This window comes from Strix aluco, chromosome 11, assembly GCF_031877795.1.
Source record: "Strix aluco isolate bStrAlu1 chromosome 11, bStrAlu1.hap1, whole genome shotgun sequence".
Classification (NCBI taxonomy): domain Eukaryota; kingdom Metazoa; phylum Chordata; class Aves; order Strigiformes; family Strigidae; genus Strix; species Strix aluco.
In genome coordinates this window covers 19,055,077-19,072,764 of record NC_133941.1, presented here as the reverse complement: position 1 = coordinate 19,072,764, position 17,688 = coordinate 19,055,077, and the positions used below count along the sequence as shown (strand labels likewise).

Genomic DNA, 17,688 nt, shown 5'->3' with positions numbered 1-17,688 from the left:
CATGGCTTCAAGGAGTAGCTATGCCTCTGCAGAGAGCTCACATGCACAGCATATTGCTGGCGTCAGCCGAGCCTCCCGCTCACAGGCAACACAGACATGGTTCAGTGCTTTAGCAAGGGCACTGGCAGTGCCTGTGGCTCCTTAAAATCATCATCTCCAAAAAGCTTTGCAGTGCTTCCATACCAAAACGAGCATGGGCCAATATGCATAAAGCACTGAAGAACACATTGTACGACACCAGCACATTCCCTCAGATGTGAGTCTGACAAATAAATCCAGCCTCTTGGGAGGAAGAACAATTTTTCTCTATTCTTGTCTTTATGAGAAGGTCAGCAGCATCATGTGATTTTCTGAGACATATAACCACTATGCAACGCAAATCCACAGAAATGCAAGCATTTTTATTATTGCTTTAGCTATAAATATAGGAATTTAACACTCATCCTACTGGATTAGACCAAGAGTCTGTCTCACAGAGAAAATGTCCTACTCAGACAAGTGACTGATTGACACTTCTAAGAAAAGGCACACTGCTTTCTGCAGCCCAGGCGCTCTCAGAGGGACATCTAACTCCAGCCTGCCGCAGGGAATCAGCCTACCCCTTGAGGAATGCAATACGATGCCATTTAACACTCTCATAAGCCAGTAAACTATCCAGCTTTTAAAGTACCCTGCAGAAGTAAGCTGTGCCTGTTGCTCTGTTTCATACATAAACACTGCTAACATCCAGATGAAATCCGTGAACTCATTTCTTTAATTTTTAAACAAAGTCTGACAAACTGAACTTAAAAAAAGACCCTAAACTACTCTTAAAAAAACCCCAAACAAATGTCTTTGACTACAATTTGTACTCACGGCTCTAGCAGGCAAAACTGCCAGAAATCAGCTGTGCTGGAACTTTATTTCCAAACCTAGGATCAAGTGCACTTTAACTGAACTTTTTTAGTTCTCTCCTTCCCTAGATTCTCTCTACGGTGTTTAACCAGGGCAGGTACTGCAGTCCAGGGAAGGCTCATAACTTCAAGTAAAGAGCATATGGGACGAGGCAAACTGCTGGGGTGTGCAGAGTGGTGGGAAGGATAAACGCAGCGTGAGTGGTACGATGGGGTGAAAGGGCCGTCTGTGAACAGAGGTGTAAAAGCCCAGAGGGTGGGGAAAGGATCCAACTGGAGACCCAAGCACTGGTACATGAGAGAGCTCAGATATCTCTGTAAAACCAGGGTCCATTTTCAACACTTAAAGAGTGAATGAAAGAGTGGGGAGTGTGAGTGTGGGAGAGGTAGAAGGGAAAGGGACTAGATGTGTTAGTGCTCATGTAAGGCCTTCTGAATCTGCTGCAGCCTTCCAAACAGATGCCGTTTGCTGATGCATCTCCTACCTAATGCTTCTGGCTATGCACTCTCAGTTCAGCCCAGACAGGGAGCCTGACAGCACCTCCCTGGCGCACACAGACTGCAAAGGTCACTGTCTGGGCACTTCCACCCCTACAGAGCGCTCACCTCCACTGGCCCAGCAACTCCTTCATTCAGACTGGTAGACCAGATCCTTTCATTTGCTCTCTTTCCTTCATTCCCTGGCTAGCTATGGTCAGGAAGGAAACTTGGGACACTGGAAACTGCAGCAACAACAAGCAGCAGCTTGAATTTAATCCTGCTGTTATAAATAATGTCATGATGTTGACTGTCCATTTCAGGGACTTCTCTCAGTGTTGTCTGAGGCAGCCCTACTCTGAGTCATCCTTCCCAAAGAAACAGACCTCAGCTATTCCCACTGCTGTCAAGAGACTGGGTCCTACTCCAAGCTTAGCTGCTTGTCAAATTGTGTACAAGTCATTTCACGTCCAATTATTCAACTTCTCCATCTGCAAAACTGGAGTAGCAATTCTGGCCTTCTTGGTCAAGTCCTGCATTTAAATGCCTTACATTGAAGTTAGGTGTAATTATTGCTCTCAGAAGCAATGTCCGGGTGCCAGGTGTTTATTCAGGTCTGCTAGCATGTTTGAAAATGTAATTGCACAGCAATTCTTGCAAGGACACTGATCTGAAGCACTATCTTTATTACAATGTTTCAGTTGTTTCTGGCAGCATCCACCAAGTGTCAGGTGCTGGAGATTCAGATGGTGTTAACATGTGCACTGATCCTTCAATGACAGGTCCCTCAGCAGAACTGGGAAACAAAGGGTGCTTTGCTGTTGGAGATTACTCCAGAGCATCAGAATCCTGGAACAGAACTGAATTTGAAATGTGCAAGTTAGTCCCATTATACATTGGCACATGGATTTGCAGGTAAGTCAGAGTTTGGACCTATCATCCAATCTGGTCATATTCTATATAAATTTATCTCAAGGCCAAAAAAAAAGTGAATTTTTTTCTAGGTCAAATGGGTGATCTGACAGTCATATTTTTAATTAAATATTTGGAGCTGTGAACTCTTCCATATTGGGTCCTGAGATTAACGAGTCACTTCAGCAGAGCAAACTAAAAAATTGCATGCAGTTCCCCGAAGGTGGTGAAACACTTCTACATGCTCTGCTGAACTTCTGCATCTCTGGATGAAGTCTGTATCAGAAAATGAGGGGGGCTGCCACTGCAGGGAGACTTCAGTGCACTGGGGAATGAACTGCAGATTCCTTTTGCCACGCAAGAGTTTTCAACAAGCTGTTCAGGAGGGCCCACCAGCGAAAAGCATATTGCAAGAAGAGTTATTTCTGGTATAGTTGTCATCTGCTTTGCTTTTGGATGTGCAGAAACCTAGGCCTGTGGGAAAAAGAATGACCAGAGCTTTAAGTCTTGCTAGGGAGAACATGCTTCTATCTCCATCCTACAAAAGCAGCAATTTTCCAAAGGCAACAGTCTCACCAAAGCTAGTCAGCCCATCAGAAATGCTTACCTGCATCAAGATTTCTGACTCAGAAACATTGCCAGGCTATCTCAGGATATGAGAAGATTGAGATACTTGAAGGGAGTCCCTATTTTATTAAAGATTGGCTTCAGCTATGGACTTTCTCTGGCTGAGTTCATTCAATACATCAGGGTGCTGGGACATAATCTACAAAGGTGACAGAGCTGTACCTGAAGCAAAAATATGAGGGTAAAAAAAGACTTACTTGCCACAGAAGTCCTTGTGAATGGCACGGAGGACAAGTAGTAAGTTGGGGTGTGCCTGTAGCCAGTTCTCCACCATATCTGGGTGTCTGGGATCAACTTCCAGAAACACACTCCTGAAAGGACATATTTGGGAGTAGGAAGTGGGGAGAGGCACACATTTAGGTTGCTAAACATAAAAATTAAGGTCTGTCTTTCTGGATGACTCCTACCAGTGCAGGAAATGAGAAGGTCAGCAAGCACAATGCTGTCCAGTAGTCCCAAAACAGATCATAGCTGTCCATTTAAGATGCAGATCTCAACTGCCTCCTTCAGAGGGAGAAAGTGTTGATCTTGGTGGGAATTCTTATGGTACTTCTTTGTGTGAGCAGTTAAACCCTTGTATCAAGATGCAAGGATCCCTTTTGAACCCCGTGCAGAGATACCGCCAACTCTGTCTTTCTGAAGCCCCCAAAGCTTTAAGGTCAGAATGAAGTTTTATGACACAAGTGCATGAACACGGAGCACTGGACTGGCAGCATGAAGTTCCTCTTTGTACAAGCAGGGTGACGTTAAGTCCCAGTCGCCAGAGTCAAAGTACAAGTCAGTACACACATTTTCCCACAGTAAATGTCTCCAGAAATCAGTCTGAAAACACCACCAGCATTCAGACCATACAGTCCTAGATACAGGACTGTACAAAGGAGAGTGCAGCAGGGATAAGGGAACTAATCAGAGAACCTCAGTTAGCACACCAGGACTAGGCCTGGACGCTGCAGGGCTATTTCCATCTCTGCTGCAGTCAGGCTTTATGTCACTGGCCCATTTCTGAGCCTCCACTCCCACAACAAGGCACAGCCACCCCAGCGCACGTGGAGACAATGGAACTGGTTACAGCCTGTGACAGCTCACCAAGATACAAGTTTAACAGGCAAAGAATAGAGAGAGGCCAAGCCCCGATCGTATGCTCTCCTGAGAATTCCTAAAACATCCCGCACTGAATACTCCCTATAAATTCACCAAACTAACTACAAGCTGGGTGTGGATCTCATTCCTGACCTTAAAAAACTTCCACTCCTCAATGGGGGCTCCACCTTATAAAACAAACAGAAAGGGAAAGAAAAAATTAATCCTAACAAACAACCCCACGGGACCAATCTCTGTTGCTGGGAAGTTCTGAGGAGCATCTTCTGCTCTTGTGGTCATGCAAAGCATGAGGAATGAATTCTTCTGCATGCAGTATGCTTCTCAATATTCCTGTTCCTCTTCTCAAAACAACAGATTTTCAGTGACCTCTCTTATGCTGGTAAAATGTCAGGAATTTTCAACAGGATATGTGACTGCCCTGGCACAACAGACTTTTGTGTACCAGCATGTGGATCTTTAAGCACAAAATAGGTCCCACATGACAGAGAATAGGAACAATCAGTCTTGAGTATTAACCATGGAGACATTTAATATTTAAGAAACTATCCCTGGCTGATCTTCTTTCTCCTGGGATATTCAGCATTGTATCCTGGCACAATGAACAAGTTTCCCCTTATTAAAGGGTGGTAGGGAAGTACAGATCTACATCCATTCTCACAGAGTTCTATATTGCTTCTCCTTCAACCAGTTATTCTGCTTAGAAAGCTTTTTTTTTTTCACTCTCTCTACTGTTCTTTTTCATGTTCTTTTTGTTGCTGCTTTGACCTTTAAAGATTCTCACTTCACTAATGACTATGAAACACCACTACTGGACAAGGAAGGCTCGTATCCCTTTATTAATCAACTGCAAGCTAATTTTGCTTACACACATGACATTTTTTAAACTCCTATTATTAGATGGGGGGGGGGGGGGACACACACACACACCACATTTTTGCAACTATCTTCCCTCTGAAAACAGAAGTTATAGAAGTTAATGGTCAGAAGACATGAAATTCAAACAGAGAACAATGCTTACCCAGAATCCTTCAGAAGAGAAGGAGCCAGAGCCAGAATTGTTTTGATTACTCTCATCCCATCATCTCCCCCATCCAGTGCATCAAGGTCCTCATAGCTGGAGTGTGGGAATGAGAAGACATCAACAGCAATTCATGTGGCATGAGCCGCACCCTTGAGGATGGAGAAAGGTGCAGGTAACACACCTGAACTCCAGTACTCCTACAGCAGGTGACAGCACTCATAGCTTTTATGCAAAATACAGGGAGTAAGAAGGCAGCTACCACTAGGCTGAGAAACACCATGTTGAGCACAAGCAGAAAACATACCCTGAAATCTTCCTGAAAATTATGAGCCAAATGCAGCCAGGGTCACACAGTTCCAACATGTGGCTGTTTTCTCTGTGCTAGCTGGACAGGGAGAGAGTGGGCTGTACAGCAAGGGATCACTTGCTTTACTTCAACCATGCCAACAACCAGGTCACAGTGCCTTCTAACCTAGCAGAGCAAATTAGGATGCAGAAAGCTCAGCTTTCAGAATCTGCTCTGGTGCACATCTTGTACAGAGGTGGGTGCAGGACTTTGTCCTGACATGTGTGACAATCAGTTCTGGGGAAGAACCAGCACACACAAGCAGTTCCACATCCCAAAAGAGTTTATTCATGTTTGTGTGGGTTGGTTTGCTTAAGACAGTTATTGGGATGAAAATGGATCATAGCATTTCCACCCAAGTTTTTTCTCCATGACAAAAAGCTGCTCAGATTACTTGTACTTTCTTTCATAAACGTACCCAATTATTAAAAAAAAGAAAGGCTAACAGGAGAAATGTTCTGAAACAGTTTTGGACTGGAAACTTATTAATTTCAATGTGTGTGCTTTCTCCATTTATAAAAATATTTAAAATAGTTTGGTATTGTTTCAGACCCGTAAGCAGTATCAAAGTAACACCATATTATTATATACCGTATAAACACACCTACACTATGTACATGTACACTACATTTGCATGTTTTGTGTGCAATTGTGTGTAGCATAAGCAAGCAGACAGAAAACTTTCCTTCAAGGAACAGGAGAAGAAAAATCTATTTGTCTGATTACCGGAGGATTTCTGTGTCCAAGCAAGCCATGTCTTCATGGAAGACATATGGGGGGTTACTGACTATGAAGTCTATGGGGCCCCAGAATAGCAGCTGCTTGGCAGAACCTAGAAAAGAAAAAGAATCAGAACCAGCTCTCAACCACAGCAATCTTCCCTATGAGCTCAGTGTCAAAATTCTATTCAGGAAACTGTCTCTCCAGACACATGCCCATGTGTGTTTGGCTCTGCTTTTCTCTAAAAATTTTTTATCCTATTTCTTTTTGGGAGAGCCTGGCCTGCTCACTCTCTCACCTTGAATGCAAGAGTGAGACGAAGCTAAGCACGGGCAAAGTATCATTCTTTCATCATCCACTTAGCGAAACACGTTACAAAGCACAGGGCCTGGATGCTCTGGAGCTCTGTGACCATCTGGATGTAAAGCAACAACTGGAACTTGAGAGATCCCACAAAGACCTAAGTGGGAGCTTAGACCAGCTGTCAGGATGCATATCCCTCCTCTTATCAGAGCCGCAGAGGACCTCTAACGAGCGAAAGAGCCAGGCCCTCTCAGCAGTATCAACCATCTAACGGTTTGCTCTTCTGCTGACAAGGTTCAGCTTGCTACGCTCATGCCACTGTCTGGACTGACACATACCAGTGTCAAACCAGACACTGTGGAACGATGTGAGTGTGGCACTGTCCTCAGGCCAGCCTCTTAGCTCAGGGCTTACCCATGCAGGTGCAATGCCAATGCAGCGACATGGCTTCTGGACCGGAGCTGGCTGACTTACTGCTGTTTGGAGTATGGGCAGCACAAACTCAGATTTGCAGATAGAAGACTGCGTAGCCATAGCCCTAAGAGGTAGTACAGGGCCAAAACCAGCAGTGTCAGAAAGGTTCACTAATGAATGTACAGTGCTGGAGCTCCTGGCTCCACAGCTCCTGGCTCAGAAACAGCTGAGCATGTATCTATCTAACTGGGTAAGCCTCACCAAATGGCAGCTTTAACTAGTTTCAGCCAGGTCCAGACCTAATTTCAGATGAATAAGGCTGGGCATTTAATCTAAGATAAATATCTGGGCTCCCTCTTCCATCAATGGAGAGACAGGCATACACATGTTTATTTAAAGCATCCATGTCAGCATGGAATGAATTACACTCTGTATATACTTGCCTCTCCCCAACAACACTAGAGAGCACCTGGACTATCAGCTCAGACACAACCTTTAGACACCTAAAACCAGGAACAATTCACCTTCTGATGTAGTCAGGGACTTCTCTCAGCTGATAATCTGGCCTCGAAATCTTTGAAGGGAAAAGCTTCACTAGCTCACTTCTTACTGATCTTTTTCTCTATTAACTTCCACACCCTCCTGATGCCTGCATCCCAAAGGAGTCCCTTGTCTGTCTCTCAAGCCTGCCTCCCCCCATCAAAGTAAAAAAAGGAGAAAGACAAAGGGGATTATAACAGTGAAAAGAGTTACTGTATGAAACATCATGGTGGAGGATGTGGATCCTCTCCTCGAGTTGCAGCCTGTAAAATTCCAGATGCAAGGACAGAAAGAAGAAAGATTAGGGGGCATGTTTGTGGATTCATGAATAGCACATTCTACAAACAAATCATTAAATATCCCATCTCTTGTCTGATACACGTATATCCTACCCCACTGACTGCAGCTGGATTCCTCTCAAGCTGCAAGGGAAGTTTAGGATCTGCTCTCTGCCCGAGGAACAAATTCAAAAAAAAAGAGCACACTCTGCATTCATGGTGATTCCAGGGTGCGGCTCCTGTGCACCCAAAACCTGTATGTATTACCCCTTGCCATACATACAGCAGTATTCCCCCACACTGCTGCATATTAACTACATCTGCAAGGCCTCCCCCAGGTAAGCTCACCATCCCTGAAAAAAAAAAAAAAACCCACACAAAAAAACCAAACCCACAACAAAATCACCTGCTTCAAATATGTAAACCTGCTACTGTAAGTGGAGACAACATGCTCATGTGTTTGCCACATTCTTTCTCCAGCCTCCTTGATGATCTAGATCTTAACAGTGTTCTGGCATCTGAGTGTATTTTCTAGGCATTTTTGGATCTTACCTCACATGCCAATGTTAAGGTGATGAGATGTTACTGCACACTACCAGGAGGCCAGCACATGCTGTGCAGCAGAACCCCCGTGGCAGACACATAGCTAGGAAAAGGGACTCCTTTAGGGACAGCTCATGCACACACTGTACAGTATAATGTATTTAAAATACGCACTAGGATCTCTCAGATACTAGTTTCTGACTCATGATCTTTCTTTCCCCTGATATCTCTGTGCACATTAATTGTGAAACACATGTTATGGTCAGTGCCTTTCATCTGCAGCCAGACATCCCCAGGGTGCTGACACCAGCAGAACTGCTGAAGACACTACAAGACACATACACCTCCCCTTTACCTGTGACAAGGGAGCAAGGAAGCATGCTGGCTTGCTATTTTTAAGAATCAGGTCTATAAAGATCTCAGTATTTCTTAGGAAGAAATCTTGGCCAAGACGTTGATCTCTCTCACTACTCTAATCCAAGGTAGAACAGCCTTGAGACTGCCAGAGTGCCACTGCATGGTGCTTATGGTGCTCCAGTCTGTCACAACCTGGCATGATTCATACCTAGATCCCAGCTTGCTACAGAATATGCTCCCTGACACAGGAAAACAATTGAGACAGTGACCCCCTTAAATCTTAGGAAGCTTGAACAAAGCTCCCTTGATGCTCCTGCAACACGAAAGAAAGGCCAGTCTGAAAGTAGCCTTGGTGCTTGGTGGCAGCCTGATGCTACAGGAGAGGTCACAGAAACAGAGAGTGTGAGACAGCAAGGAAGGAACAGAACCTCTAATTCCTCAGCTACATGGTCCACCCATCAAAATACCTCTCTTTTTTCACCAGTTTTGCCTCTGGCTTTTGTGAAGACATCTGAACAATGTCAGAGGAAGCACTTTGCAAAGTCAGAACAACAAGGGTGGTCAAGATCTGCTGTTGGAGAAAGACTCCAAGCCTCCCACAGGAGATGCCATTCCTAGACCAGCAACAGCACACTGTGGCAGAGAATCTGCACTGTCCCCTAACTCCTGTCCTCGGTGCAGGCAATGTCTAGAGAAAACAAAACTGCCCAGCTCTTCCCAGCATGTTCTCTCCTCCCACCACAGTGGCAGAGTTTTCCTCCCAGCTCTTCAGTGTAACATCTCAGGGTTACCCAATGGGGTTCATCGAGCATGCTGTGACAAAGGCCTTATACGCAAGTCCTATTTGTCTTTGCTGAGGGCCTACAGTACTGCCTTGCCAGCCAACACAGGCATCAAGAAAGGGAGGGATTCCTGCATCTGTCTGCAGTGTCCCCAGATGGGCCATCTGGCACTGGGACTGATTTAGTGAGAGCAAGAATCACTGAAGCATCTAGAGAACACAACTGTCATAAGGGAGCTCTGAAAAGAAGGCAGGAACCAAACTGGCTTCAGCCAAGCAGTAACACAGCTTATCCTACTGGCTTCTCTTCCAAGAGCTACAGGGCACCATGCCATGGACAAGATCACAAGGACGCAATGAAAATATGCATGGAGAAATAGGAGGTTCTCTGGCATGGCATTTACACTCCCTCATCCATTCTTGAGTCAACAAGCCACGTTAAAAAGCAAGATTATTTTTCCCAGATGCCAGTGCAATAACCTACCAAGGAAGCAAAGACCTGTCCAGCTTTTATTATATCTATGAAAAATTGCAACAGAACTTGACACATCAGAAGGAAATCTCTGCTCCCCATTCCCTATAACTGAACTAGGAGGCAAAGGCTAACAGTGAGGTGACAAGTGTGGGAAGGGCTTGTTCCTACACATCACTTTAGGCTCACATAAGAGCTGGGACTGGGTTGCAAGAAGTGAAGAGATGCAGCTTGGTGCAGCCAGAAGCAGAGGCAGCCTGTCTCTGTAGCCCCAGTTCTGGCAGCAGCTTGGGAAAAAAGGCCCTGTGGGCAGAAATGTCAGTTAATGAGCACCTCTTAAGACTCACGGCTGTCCTAGACTCTGTAAGAGGCAGCAATAGGAATCCTTCCTGAGACTGCTCTAAATAACGCTTAGGGCCCAGCAGTTACTGAGGATATGAATACATACTAGAGCTCTGTACCTTTTACAATGTCTACAGAGACTGGGATCCTGGACTCAAAAGTACACCGAGATTCTAGCTCTGGGGCTCACTGTTAGTGACAGTCCAGAATAACCTGAGTTAAGAAGAACCAGCTGTGGAAGTGGAGTCACTAGGAAGGACAAAGTCAACCCGATACAGGTCTGTCCTGACTTCAGGCACAAGATGTTTGATTCAGCAGCTCTGAACATCCAGCCACAGCACAGGTGTCATCCAAACACCACGGGCCCCAGCAGCACCGTTCTCACCAAACCCAGGACTGCAAGGACGGTGCTGAGGGATACCACACCAGCACATCAGAGTAAAAGTGCTATTGGAGTGTGCAAGCTTGTATCTAGAGGAGCAACAACAGAAACAAACACAGCAATAATGATACAGGGAGCCAGACAGAGAAAGGTTCAGGCTATATTTGTCCTTAACCTCCTCAGTGACATACACATTCTTACCACCCGCTGCCTTGAGTTTTCCAAGTTCACAGGAAGGAATAAGAGCAGCTACCATGAAACACTTTGAAAATCTTTGGAAGACAGACAGCATGTAAGTACTATTGCTTTATTTAGGCTGCTGTCTTTGCAAAGCACATTCACAAGTCAAAGGAAAAAACACTCCGGGAAATATAAGCTTTTTTTTTTCTGAATTCTTACACACTTTAGGAGCTCAACCAACTAAACATTCTCTGGTTTCCAGTGGTGATAAACATGAACTACATGTCCAAATATTGAGGAGTCTTGGTCTTTCTCAAACAACAATTTACAAAAAATGGGTAATATGTGGGCTTGTACCTATGTGCATTCTCCCTGGTGAGATCCACAGCAGCCTCCTCTTTATCCACAGCTATCACCCGGCTCTAGGACAGAAAAAAACACACCACCAAACAAGTATTGCAACATCAAGGTTCCTGAGCAGAGGAGCTCTGCCAAAAAGGACATGCAAGATAAAGACCAGCAATTGACTGTTCACTCTTGGCTCCTAAAAGGAATAGCTCATGAAGAATGCCTCTCAGGGCACTGATGGGATCACGAGTCACTTCTAGGAAGGCCACTAACGTGACAGAAGGCACTCTGCAACACTGCCAACAGCCTACCAAAATAGACAGGCTGCTGACCAAACCGCTCAGCTGACAACAATGGAGTCACACTGACTCACATCACCTGGTATGTTCATAGTTCCTAGTAGTGTGAGACTCAACACTCTGCCTAGCCTGGGGTAGACACAGCTTAAAGGAAGATCATGTTGTAGGCTTCTCCTCTCTCATGCAGACAGAATTCCTCCCAGCATTAACACAACAACTTGGACAGAGGTTCTGGCATTTTCCATCTGTTACGCAGACACCTTTTGCCTAGTTACTCCACTGCAGTCCTTACACCACTTTCACCGTGTGTATTGACTGCATGTACTTGACTGTGTGTCAGGTATTTGAGAGCCCTCCAGCGTACATTAAGAGATAAGACTACACAGAGATTTATTTGACCTTCCAATCCACCTTGGGAAAAGTGCAGGCAAAGGCCTGACTTGGTTTTGCTTTGCTTAATGTTTTTTAAACACAGATGTTGGTAAGTATTTGCATAGAGGAAGTATGCTTAAAGAAACTGCTTTGCATTTGGAGATGATGGTGTGACTGGCCATCACTCCTAGGAGGATTAATTTCACAGCCTGAGACTAGAACCCACACACATGAAGCTGGCCCTTAAGGTGAAGGACACAGCTGAATCCATAAGCAAAACGTTGCTGTTGTCTTCTCAGTACCTTAGGGCCAAATTCTGCCTCAAACACTAAAGAGATCACACAGAGTGTAAACTCCACTTAGTTGTCAGTGTGGCTACCACTAACTCCAATCAGTCAAGGCTCCTTATTTCTCTGGGCACAGCAGTTTGTGTTAGCCACCTGGGAAAGGACTGTTATCAGTTACAGGACCAGACTGACACAGCTCTTTAACTTAACAGGCAAGGAAAAGAGCATGAAGTACAGCTCAGGAAATCAAAGTAATTATACTTTAAAGTCATGAAGCTCAAGTATTAACCTTATCAGGTCACTGGGAGGAAGAACACAGGCATCAACATCTAATTCTTACACACCAAGTCTTATACTCCTCCAAGAGGAGGGGCTGGCCACAGCAATTCTCGTTCATGAGAAGGAACTGGCTGGTCTGCAATTCTGAGGAAAGGGGAATATTTTTTCCCCTAACCACATGCAAAGAGATCTTGGATTCATTTCTCTTTCTGCTTACCAACAGTATCTCAGTAATCATGTTACATGACACAATAATCAGGGGCAAGAAGGGCTTTGGTCACTCAGATTTCAGTCCCCTTCCCGCTCTTTTCACTCTGTTCAAAAGGTGTGGGTTGTTATTAGGGAACAAAAGACTTAAAAAAAAAAAAGGTTTGGCAGTTGTGGCAGTGTGACATATGCTTGTCATATTGATCCCAAGTACTGCCACTTCTGTGGTAATCCCTTCCCTGTATTCATTTAGTCTTCAGTCTCCTAGAGACAAGATCTTCTGATTCACAGTAAGGTGATTTTTAGAGATGACTGACCCATAAATTTGACTAATAGAGTGTGTGCCATCCATGCCTCTGTCCCTCTTGTCCACAGCCCAGGATATTAGCTTAAACTAACACCCACCAGTGCTTCAAGCTAAGGTGATTAATAGCGAGCTGTGACAGCTGAAGAATGAACACATTTGCTTCCTTCATTCTGACTATGTTTCCACTACTCCCACAGACAGCTGGGGAGAGCAATTCCTAAATACCCCTCTTCTACCTAGCATGAACTTATAGAGCCTGACTGTTAGAGACCTTAGCTGCTGAAGTCCCATCAAAGCAAAGAAGGCTGTCTGTGAAGTCTCAACAAAGACTAGTAGAGTGGGATTGTCCTGTAACACAAGCATCTATTATGCCATGAGCACTGAAAAAAGCTCACCTGTGGCAGTTTGCACAACAGACTCAGAGCAATTGCTCCAGAGCCACAGCCAATCTCCAGGATCACGGGATGAGGGACAGGAACTGGGAAGCAGAGGCCTGAATTCTTCTCACATTTTTGAGATTCTTCCTCCAAAACTATAGAGACAAGATCCTAAAAAAAAAAAAAAAAAAAAAAAAAAAATCAAACAAACAAAAATTTCTAAGGTTGCTGTTTTGACTCACACCTTTGCAGTCTGAGGAGCGGAGTTTAATTTCTTGACTCTGTAGCCCAATGAAATGTATTTTTGTTGCTGATTTTTAAAACACAGATGGCAGCAATGGAACTGACATGCCAGAAGTCACTTCAGCTCCATCTCCCCCACAGGGTGCTTTGATTAGTAACCAAATCCTCAGGATACAATTCCCCACAAATCCTCTGAAATCTTCTAGCACTGTTGGGAAAAACAATAACCAAACAGCTGGAGCACATTATCTTCTGCAACAGAATTTTATTTACTCCAAAATTCCAGCTTTCAAAATCTGTAAGCTTCAAAATCTAAGATTTCGATACTGTCTCAGTATGGTATATAATGTGGAGGCAGATGCACAACTCTTAACAGCATCTAAACCAATAATCCAACCTGCAGATGCAAAGCAAATACAATGAATTATTAAATGACCCAAATGAGCTGGATATCAGTTGTGGACTCCTACTACATTTTGTTGGCATGAAGTCACGTGGAAAAGATTTTCATCCATGCTACTGGATCTGTATGCATCTCTGCCATTGCTGCCTCCTCGCTCCCATCAATCTCCTCTTTTTTAAATCTCTTTACAAGTTCATATAAAATCCAACCAGCAGCAGAGGTCTCAAAGATATACAGTTCTAAGGTTTGAGAAAATAAGTGACTAGCTACAAGAGAAAGCACACACGTGCCCCTCTCAGACTGCAGCACAAACTTCCCTTGATATTCACCAGAGAAAACTCTAAGACAGAAACCTTATAAACAACTTGAGTGCATAGGCAGCTTCAGCAGGTGCTCACAACTCCCTGCAACCCTTGTGCTTTCATGGCACAACAGTGCAGAAACAAGGCCTTACTGCCCAAGGCACTCCCATGATACCTAGGTTATTCCACTTGAGAGGTCTGCTCTTGGATCTCTCCTGTAAATCCAGAAAACTTAACAAAATTTACAAAGAATAACTGGCTTGATTTTGCCAAGAGTTAAAAATTAAAGACATTACCAGGAAAATTACCAGCCTTTCATTTTTACAAGGAATCTCGCATGTGCTTGGCATGTGCAGGAATATTATAAAGCAACATGTCCTGGCAGGCAGGGCAGCTTCTCTTTAGTAAAGCAATGGCCTTTTTCAGGAGCCTAAACCGAGCAGGCTTGTACATAAGGGCATAAGCTCTTCCTTGGATACATCAGCCTAACTGGGGTGCAGTGTAATAGATGCCTTGTGCAAAGCTGTAGTTTTTATGAAGATATTTGTTGCTGTTGATCATCCTTCATGCTAGGCCAATTTGCATCTGCAGTAAGTAGGGAGGGAGGATGCAAACAGATATAAAAATGAAGCCTTAGGGATGAGGAAGACTAGGGAAAATGTGGGCCCTCTCCAGAAGGAAATGGGAGACATGATCACCTAGGAAATGCAGAAGGCTTGGCAATGACTTTTTTGCCTCAAGCAAGGGCTCCAGTCACACCACCCAAGACACAGAAGGCAGGGACTGAGAGAATGAAGAACTGCCCACTGTAGGAGAAGATCAGGTTCAAGACCATCTAAGGAACCTGAAAGGGCACAAGTCCAGGGGACCTGATGAGATTCCTGAGGAACTGGCAGATGAAGTGGCTAAGCCACTATCCATTATATTTGAGAAGTCATGGCAGTCCGGTGAAGTTCCTGCTCTCTGGAAAAGGGTAAACATTACCCCATGTTTAAAAAGGGAAAACAGGAAGAAACAGAGAACTACAGGCCAATCAGTCTCACCTCTGTGCCCAGCAAGATCATGGACTGGATCCTCCTGGAAACTCTGCTAGGGCACATGGAAAATGAGGTGATTAGTGACACCCAACATGGCTTCACTAAGGGCAAATCGTGCCCGCCTAATTTGGTGGCCTTCTACTATGGGGTTACAGTGCTGGTGGACAAGGGAAGAACAACAGACATTGCATAATGGACTGTGCAAAGCTTTTGACACTGTCCTGCATGACATCCTCATTGCCAAATCTGAGAGACATGGGTTTGGCAAATGGACCACTCTGTAGATAAGGAATGAGCATGATGGGCACAGTCAAAGAGTTGAGGTCAACAGCTCGATGTCCAAGTGGAGAGCAGTGACGAGCGCCGTTCCTCAGGGGTCGGTGTTGGGACTAACGCCGTATAACATCTTTGTTGGTGACATGGCCAGTGGGATTGAGCCGACGACACCAAGCTGTGTGGTGCGGGCGACACACTGGAGGAAAGGGATGTGCCATCCAGAGGGACCTGGACAGGCTGGAGAGGTGGGACCATGTGAACCTCATGGAGTTCAACAAGGCCAAGTGCAAGGTCCTGCACATGGGTCAGGGCAATCCCAAGCACAAATCTAGGCTGGGCAAGGGTTGGATTGAGAGCAGCCATGAGGAGGAGGACTTGGGGGTAGTAGTGGATGGAAAACTGACCATGAGCCAGCAATGTGCACTCACAGCCCAGAAAGCCAACAGTGTCCTGGGCTGCATGAAGAGAAATGTGGGGAGCAGGGTGAGGGAGGGGATTCTCCCCCTCTACTCTGCTCTCGTGAGACCCCCCCTGCAGTGCTGTGTTCAGCTCTGGGGCCTCCAGCATAAGAAGGACATGGACCTGCTCGAGCAGGTCCAAAGGAGGCCACGAAGATGCTCAGGGGGCTGGAGCACCTCCCCTGTGAGGACAGGCTGAGAGAGTTGGGGGTGTTCAGCCTGGAGAAGAGAAGGCTCCAGGGAGACCTTAGAGCCGCCTCCCAGTACTTAAAGGGGCTACAGGAAAGGGGGGAGGGACTCTTTATCAGGGGGTGTAGGGATAGGACAAGGGGTAAGGGTTTTAAACTGAGAGAGAGTAGATTTAGATTAGATGTAAGGAAGAAATTCTTTACTGTGAGGGGGGTGAGACACTGGCACAGGTTGCCCAGAGCAGCTGTGGCTGCCCCCTCCCTGGAAGGGTTCAAGGCCAGGTTGGACGGGGCTTTGGGCAACCTGGGCTGGTGGAAGGTGTCCCTGCCCATGGCAGGGGGATGGGACTAGATGAGCTTTAAGGTCCCTTCCAACCCAAACCATTCTATGATGAGCTTCGACAAACCATTCCCAGCAGCAGAGCACCTGAGACACAGGCTGTAATGTCAGACAGTATTTTCTGAGGTTTCCCACAAAGACATGGACTGCTTTTAAACATATTAAAGTACTATGCCGCTGCATGCAAGCACACACCCAGTGCTTAGAAAAGAGAAGTGAAGCTTGCACTACTTCACAGTCCAGGATGGAAAACTAGGCATATTTCAACATTATCCGGGCCTTGCAAAGCCAGGCAGCTTTGAACCGCTCCATTTTAATAGAATGTTTGCCTCTTGATTCCTCCTGCTGAAAGAGCCTGAAAGCATAAGTAAAAAGGAAAGATTTGGTTTATTTGGATGCGTGAACACTCCATATTTCTTCTAGTAACATTACTACTTCTTCAGATCAGCTTTTCTGAGCCTTTGTCATTTTCAACTCAGCTGTGTTTGGCTTTGCTGCTTTTCTAGTAGCCTGGCTCTGCCAACAATAGCCTTTCGGGAACCACTGTAGTCCTCGATTTCTTTAGGCTCCTTTTCACAGTCACAGCCTTTTGGGGCCTTCAGGGGCTTTTTAACAACAAGCACCTTCAACTGTTTTCATTGTTTTCTCTCAGATCTTCTCCAACTGTTGAGCTGGAAATAGCCAGAGATGCCCATGCCTTTGCTCACCAGATACTCAATGACAACAGCCTCTGTGCTTCTCCAGACTGTGCCCTCTGCCTTCCACCGCTTTCAGTGCCCCTCAGCGATGAGCTCTGTTGTGCTCATACCCAAAAGCCCAAGAGGGAAACAAGAACAGCCCACAGGCTGGAGGGCCCTATTCTGAGAGGCCTCACCCAAGAAGTGTGTCTTCACTGCAAAGTTAAGTTTGGTGACTGATATGTCAGCTAGCCTCAACCAGGTGTGAGGAGCCACCCTGCAATGCCCTACCCCAGTTACCATGTCCTTACTGGCACTGCACTCAAAAGGGAGTTTTGCTAACAGCGTCCAAAAATCACATATTCCTTTTTACTGCTCTGAGATTCCTTTCCTAGACAATTATGGAGGAAAACATACAGGCTCCCAATAGGACTGTGGGAAACCATCAGAGGACTACCAGCACTCAGATAACAGGGAAAAATAAACACCTTATCTACCCACTTTCATGGTAGAAATGGCTTTTGCCTTTCCTCTAACAGCTCCAGATGAATCATTCTGAAAACACTTCTGCAATGGAGACAGCCAGAGATTGTAACCAC

General features: G+C 45.3%; 1 protein-coding gene across 7 annotated transcripts in view; it reads right to left on the bottom strand.

The window, feature by feature from the left end:
* Positions 1-380: 380 nt before the first annotated feature.
* HEMK1 (HemK methyltransferase 1, mitochondrial release factors N(5)-glutamine) overlaps positions 381-17,688 on the bottom strand; it is a 35,471-nt gene continuing 18,163 nt past the window's right edge. For 5 of the 7 annotated variants that reach the window (XM_074836461.1, XM_074836465.1, XM_074836464.1 and 2 more), the window contains 7 exons: positions 13,184-13,336; positions 11,047-11,111; positions 7,568-7,617; positions 6,104-6,209; positions 5,029-5,124; positions 3,107-3,220; positions 381-2,756 (listed from right to left, as the gene is read on the bottom strand). In XM_074836461.1, coding sequence (XP_074692562.1) covers positions 2,720-2,756; positions 3,107-3,220; positions 5,029-5,124; positions 6,104-6,209; positions 7,568-7,617; positions 11,047-11,111; positions 13,184-13,336 — 621 coding nt within the window. In that variant the 3' untranslated portion in view covers positions 381-2,719. Of the gene's footprint in view, positions 2,757-3,106; positions 3,221-5,028; positions 5,181-6,103; positions 6,210-7,567; positions 7,618-11,046; positions 11,112-13,183; positions 13,337-17,688 lie in introns of those variants that run through there. The other 2 variants (XR_012624737.1, XM_074836466.1) reach the window with 2 other exon arrangements.